At 49.3% G+C, this 5,983-nt stretch overlaps 1 protein-coding gene and 1 long non-coding RNA gene across 4 annotated transcripts; both read right to left on the reverse strand.

The window, feature by feature from the left end:
* Window positions 1–674: 674 nt before the first annotated feature.
* On the reverse strand, window positions 675–1,616 carry LOC108140324. Its single transcript, XM_017263009.2, has 3 exons — window positions 1,511–1,616; window positions 1,094–1,418; window positions 675–1,029 (listed from the first exon to the last, which is right to left on the reverse strand). The coding sequence occupies exons 1-3, from the start codon at window positions 1,551–1,553 to the stop codon at window positions 882–884; spliced, it is 516 nt and encodes a 171-aa protein (XP_017118498.1). The 5' UTR covers window positions 1,554–1,616; the 3' UTR covers window positions 675–881.
* Window positions 1,617–4,771: 3,155 nt separating this feature from the next.
* LOC108150542 lies at window positions 4,772–5,746 on the reverse strand. Of its 3 annotated transcripts, none has more exons than XR_005977397.1 (4): window positions 5,470–5,746; window positions 5,164–5,349; window positions 5,049–5,110; window positions 4,772–4,982 (listed from the first exon to the last, which is right to left on the reverse strand). It is a non-coding gene; the product is annotated as an uncharacterized LOC108150542 (long non-coding RNA). The 3 variants fall into 3 exon arrangements; XR_005977396.1 differs by having other exon boundaries at window positions 4,774–4,982; window positions 5,164–5,360; XR_001774679.2 differs by having other exon boundaries at window positions 4,775–4,982; window positions 5,164–5,360; window positions 5,424–5,746.
* Window positions 5,747–5,983: the final 237 nt, after the last annotated feature.

Genomic DNA, 5,983 nt, shown 5'->3' on the forward strand with positions numbered 1-5,983 from the left:
ATAAATTCATAATTAGTGTTTAGATAATTTGAAGTGAGTGGTTATATATTTGCAATAAACTTATAAATAATAGTGATTTTTTTTTTTAAATATTAAAGCCACCGGGGACCCTATCTAAAGGGCCCCGGAAATTTAAAAGATTCGGGAAGTGAACACTTACCAGGCGGACCTAACCTGGTCGTCGTCCACCAAGTGACGTGAGACGTCCGTTGAGTCGGAATCGATTGTTCGGACTGCAGGGCATAGGGGGCACTCCGCCCTGGGACTCCGTGGCTAGCCGGCGCTGCCCTCCGGGAAAGATACAGTTCCGTAACAATATGGCGCCCAATTTAACAAATAAAATATGTGATAGCCGAGTCGACGGCGTCTCGCATATTTATATCTCCAGCCAGCCCACGAACGGTGGCTGGCATGACACATATGCAATTGCACCGTGGATGCGGACTGGTGGAGAAAAGTTGTTTAAATTTTGTAGGAAGAAAGGGAGGCGTGTCCACTAGAGGTAGGACAATTGCTCCCGAGGCACAGTTCACAAGGATTAGCTGTGATTTGGCGGTGACATCATCTTCGAAGGAAATCGAAGGATTCGCATCCCAGGTCGTCCGTGCAATAATCACGAAAGGTTAAACCATAAACTGTGATAAAACTGTGGTATAGGTATTAGGGACATGTTTTTTTTGTTAACGTAATTTTAATGAATGTTTTGTTTTGGGGTTACAGTGTAGTTGTTTGTTTTGTGCAGATCCTTGGGTTTTCTTGGGATTTGCGTTTTCATATCATATCGGTTTAAAACTTAAATGTGTGGTCGTGACCCGTGACGTCGTCACGCGCTGCTCGGCCACCGCGACTTGAATGAAAAACGTAAAGTCTAAAAGAAATTCCTATGCGATCCTGCAAACAGCCGAAGTCCTTAACTGGCGAATTTTCACACAGCGATGTGTGCCCGACACCGTGTGCGGAAAACGGTCGGCTGGGCGATCCAAGGGCGGAGAGGATGCGTCCAGACAGGAGTTCCGCAGAGAAGAAGAGCTGGTAGGGTTAGGTAAATGTTTACCTTCTAAGAATAGCAATAAGTTTGCATTACGATACTTACCTTATGCGGCGGTACCTAGAGTCGAGGAACAGAATCTTCTCAGAGCACCAGTTAGGCGGGATGCGTATGGTGTCTCGCAAGGTGCAGAAGGCCAGGGACCGATTTCGCAAACGTCGGAACTGCCGACGCGAAGCAGTGGCCGCCGTGAAGCGGTGTTTATCGCGAGATCCCAGACCGTTCGCCGCAGTCCGAGTCCTGACCAAGCAACTGACGGGGTTGTTGGACACTGGAGCGAGTGTTAGTCTGCTTGGTAAAGGTGGCAGAGAGCTGGTCGAGGCCTTGGATGTGCCCGTACAAAAGTACTTATCCGCAGTCCGTACGGCCTCTGGAGAGGATCGGTCAATTATAGGACGGGTCAAGTTACCGGTGGAATACCGAGGACGGACAGAGCATATTCTCTTCTACTTGTGTCCTTACCTGGAGCAGCCAGCTTTTTTTGGAGTGGATTTTTGGCAAGCATTCAGACTGGCCCCAGCGATTATAGGCCACATCGACCCGGAAGGCGTGAGGAAGGCCGAAGAATTACACACCAGGGAGATGGAGCACTACGCTGAGGTCGAGGATGACGATGAGGAGAAAACCGATCCCGAGTCCTGGACGCTTTCCAAGGCCGAGGAACAAGAGCTGGAGGAGATCAAGCAGCAGTTCTTGACTTTCGAGAGGGATGGCTTAGGTACCACCAGTCTGGAGAAGCACACTATTAAGCAGATGGACGGAGCCAAAGTGTTCAAGGATCGACCCTATCCGATGTCTCCCGCGAAGCAGAAGGTGGTTGAGGACGAGGTCGACAAGATGCTAGCGCTCGGAGTCATCGAGGAGAGCAAAAGCCCCTGGAGCAACCGCACCACCGTAGTATCAAGATCTGGAAAGCACCGGCTCTGCTTAGACGCACGTAAGCTTAATGATGTGACCATCAAAGATGCTTACCCGTTGCCCAACATAGAGGGCATCCTGTCCAGAATCGACCAAACGTACTACATTTCCAGCGTGGATTTGAAGTTCGCTTTTTGGCAGATTGAGTTGGACACGAGCAGCAAGGAATACACAGCCCTTACGGTTCCTGGTCGGCCTCTTTACCAGTTCCGTGTGATGCCTTTCGGACTCTGTAACGCATCACAGAGGCTGGTGAGACTCATGGACCGAGTAATTCCAGCTGAAATTCGCTCGAATGTGTTCGTCTACTTGGATGACCTTCTAATACTAGCGCCTGACATGAGAACACACTTGAAGTATCTTCGCCGAGTCGCTGAATGCCTGAAAGAAGCAGGGTTAACCATTGGTCTGAGCAAGTCGAAGTTTTGCTTCAAGTCTTTGACCTACCTCGGCTTCATAGGGGGTGGAGGACGTCTGCGGATGGATCCAGGGCGTGTAGCAGCTATTAGGCGGATGCCTGAGCCAAGGACCATGAAGGAAGTGAGAGCCTTTCTTGGAACCGCGGGTTGGTACCGTCGGTTCGGAATCTCCGTATCTGCACGTCTCGGAGGCAGTCGCTGTAGCTGCTGACACTGGAGGCTGCTGCTGCTGCTGATCGCTGCTGCGGCTGATGCTGTTGCGGCTGATGCTGCTGCGGCTGATGCTGCGGCGCTGATGCTGCTGCGGCTGATGCCACTAATCGCTGCCGCTGTTGGAGCCGATCGCTGCTGCTGGTGATGCTGCTGCGGCTAATGCTGCTGCGGCTAATGCTGCTGCGGCTAATGCTGCTGCGGCTAATGCTGCTGCGGCTAATGCTGCTGCGGCTAATGCTGCTGCGGCTAATGCTGCTCCGGCTGGTGGACGACGACCAGGTTAGGTCCGCCTGGTAAGTGTTCACTTCCCGAATCTTTTAAATTTACGGGGCCCTTTAGATAGGGTCCCCGGTGGCTTTAATATTTAAAAAAAAATCACTGTTATTTATAAGTTTATTGCAAATATATAACCACTCACTTCAAATTATCTAAACACTAATTATGAATTTATCTTTTCCTGACTGTTCTCCTACGACTTATTGCAGCAACTAAAGCCAACTCCCGCTATCAATAGTCGGTGTCACCACCGAATCTTATCGATAGCGGGACCTGCTGACGTATCGGTTCGTTTTAGTATTTTCCAGACGGCTTCAACTGAAAATGCAACACCACCATGTATTCCGAGAGACGCTAGCACAGAGTTTTAGACAAGCGCAGGAATACTTGGGAGCATTTGGATTTGGACTATCCAGATTCAGCCAGCCTCGATACCAAGATGCAGTTCCAACGGTGTCCAACGCAGGGCCCACGCTTTACGGGAAGTAGACACATGTCGATTCTGAACTCGTGTACTTTGTTATTCCTCTTTCCAGTTCACAACCTAATGTCCTTGACATGGTACACTCCGATCGGTCGTCATTGAAGGTCTTCAAGCTCGTACGCATTATTGCCGACTGTCTTGACCACCCGAGCTTTCAGGAACTTCCGAGCAAACTTAGCCTTTTTGAAATCGCTGGGGGCAAAGTTGCGGCGATACACTTCCTGACCTGGTTTCGCAAGGAAAGTACGAGCTCTTTTGTCGTACCGCAGGCGACTCCGATCGTATGCATATTCGAGGTTCTTCTGCACCTTGTCATGGATCAGTTGGAGTTTATCAGCTGTTCTCATCCCAGAAATTTCGTGATCACACAGCGACTTCAACTTCCTTGCCAACTTGTAGCTGGCTCCGTTCAGAAACATGTGTCGTCCGAATACGGTGAAGAACGGAGCTTCTCCAGTTGCTGAATGGACCGCGTTGCGGATGGCCACCTCAATCTCCGGAAGATACGCGTCCCATTCTCGATGATCTTAGAAGATAAGTAGATTCGGATCGCCGCCAACACGCTTTGGTTCGCCCTTTCCGCTGCGTTGCTTTGCGGAGAGTGGACTGGCGTTTTGATGTGCGTGATGCCAAAGCTTTAAATCGCCTCCTCGAAGATCTTGGACGTAAACTGGCGGCCGTTGTCCGAATGCACAATTTCTGGAACCCCAAACTTGTAGAAAACCTCGTGAATGAGGAACTCCACTACATTTGAAGCCGATGCAGTGTATTTGGAAAAATGATCCACCACAATGAAGATGTAGGCCTGTCCCTTCTTCGACCTCGGATATTTCCCCAGGAAATCGATATACAGCTTCTGAAATGGCTGCTCAGTCTGGACTCTCTCACCGATACCAACTTGCATTCGAAAATTCGGGGATTTCGTCTCCTTACAGACTTCAGACTTCTCCTTCAGACTAAGTCGTAGGAGAACAGTCAGGAAAAGATAAATTCATAATTAGTGTTTAGATAATTTGAAGTGAGTGGTTATATATTTGCAATAAACTTATAAATAACAGTGATTTTTTTTTAAATATTAAAGCCACCGGGGACCCTATCTAAGGGGCCCCGGAAATTTAAAAGATTCGGGTAGTGAACACTTACCAGGCGGACCTAACCTGGTCGTCGTCCACCAGCCGCAGCAGCATTAGCCCCAGCAGCATTAGCCGCAGCAGCATTAGCCGCAGCAGCATTAGCCGCAGCAGCATTAGCCGCAGCAGCATTAGCCGCAGCAGCATTAGCCGCAGCAGCATCACCAGCAGCAGCGATCGGCTCCAACAGCGGCAGCGATTAGTGGCATCAGCCGCAGCAGCATCAGCGCCGCAGCATCAGCCGCAGCAGCATCAGCCGCAGCAGCAGCAGCGATCAGCAGCAGCAGCAGCCTCCAGCGTCAGCAGCTACAACGACTGCCTCCGAGACGTGCAGATACGGAGATTCCCTCGGTGAGTCCGTTCCGGGAACGAATGCCCGCGCTGGCCACGTGGTCATCTCTAAGTCCACCGACGCACTGCCTCCGGCCCCTCTTACGCAGACGCTAGCGATTTTTCTATTCTGGCTGCTGTTTCACCACATCCGACGTTGAACTCTGCAATAAATAAGTTTTAGTTATTGTTTTTGTAATATCATACAGTCCAGATTGTCAAGTACTCACTGTGAAATCTAATCTAAAATTAGAGGCTTAATTCCGAGCCCTAGCCGCGCGTCCAACTACGTCTAAATTGGGTCACGAAGTTTAATGATTTGTGGGATTTATTTAGCGTACTTACCTTTTCAGCACGTCCCTTCTTTTCCCTTGGAGCTCCTCAGGATTAGGCGGCCCGGTTGGCAAACGCCTCCAATTTAGTGCCGTGCGGAGATTTCGCCTGACACTTGTAATATTAAGCGTCTAAAAGTTTCCCTTCGGTTGTTGCCGCTTTGACCGCTTTTCATCTGGGCGACGGTCTGAGATAGGCCTTAAATGTTTCTAACAAAAAGAGTAGATTATTAGAAGGAATCAATAATGAATGCATTTATTTATTAATCTTACCAAAAATTAAATGTGAACAAGCTACCGAGATGGTTGTGTGAATTACCTTGGGCGGGGACATGAGCCGATCCTAATCCACCAGGAATAGACTCCGGTCTGCCGGAGATAGGGTGTGCCTCCCACATCTTTCTTGGGGCACCCAAGGTTGGGTGGGTGCGTTGTGGCAAGGACATCGAAGCCACCAATTTCGTCCAATTGTCTTAGTTTTTTGATGTAAATATAACTTTGTTTTGTTTTGATTTGTGGTAGAGATGGTAAATCGTCAAGTTAGTGACGTGAGACGTCCGATGAGTCGAAATCGATTGTTCGGACTGCAGGGCATAGGGGGTACTCCGCCCTGTGACTCCGTGGCTAGCCGGCGCTGCCCTCCGGAAAAGATGCAGTTCCGTAACACAGCATTAGAGCGACGTTTGTAGTCGTGAATATTCTGCAGCATTTTGCTGACGTGTGCGCTTCTCGAAACCAATTAATTCGATACCTACCGCTAAACCAATATACAGTGGCTCGCAGCTTATTTTGTGCAGCTGTATTACAAAACTTTAAATCGGTATTGCGGCTAA

The sequence above is a fragment of the Drosophila elegans genome, unplaced genomic scaffold (genome assembly GCF_018152505.1).
Source record: "Drosophila elegans isolate 14027-0461.03 unplaced genomic scaffold, ASM1815250v1 contig_299, whole genome shotgun sequence".
Lineage (NCBI taxonomy): Eukaryota > Metazoa > Arthropoda > Insecta > Diptera > Drosophilidae > Drosophila > Drosophila elegans.

Bases quoted from the DNA above. Each gene is read 5' to 3' on its own strand.
- LOC108140324 (XM_017263009.2), bottom strand. From the start codon at position 1,553: ATGCTTGCCAAAAATCCACTCCAAAAAAAGCTGGCTGCTCCAG. The intron at 1,419-1,510 runs GTAAGGACACAA...GATCCTCTCCAG, and splicing joins AAAAAAGCTGGCTGCTCCAG to AGGCCGTACGGACTGCGGAT. The intron at 1,030-1,093 runs GTAAGTATCGTA...TAACCCTACCAG, and splicing joins TCTAGGTACCGCCGCATAAG to CTCTTCTTCTCTGCGGAACT.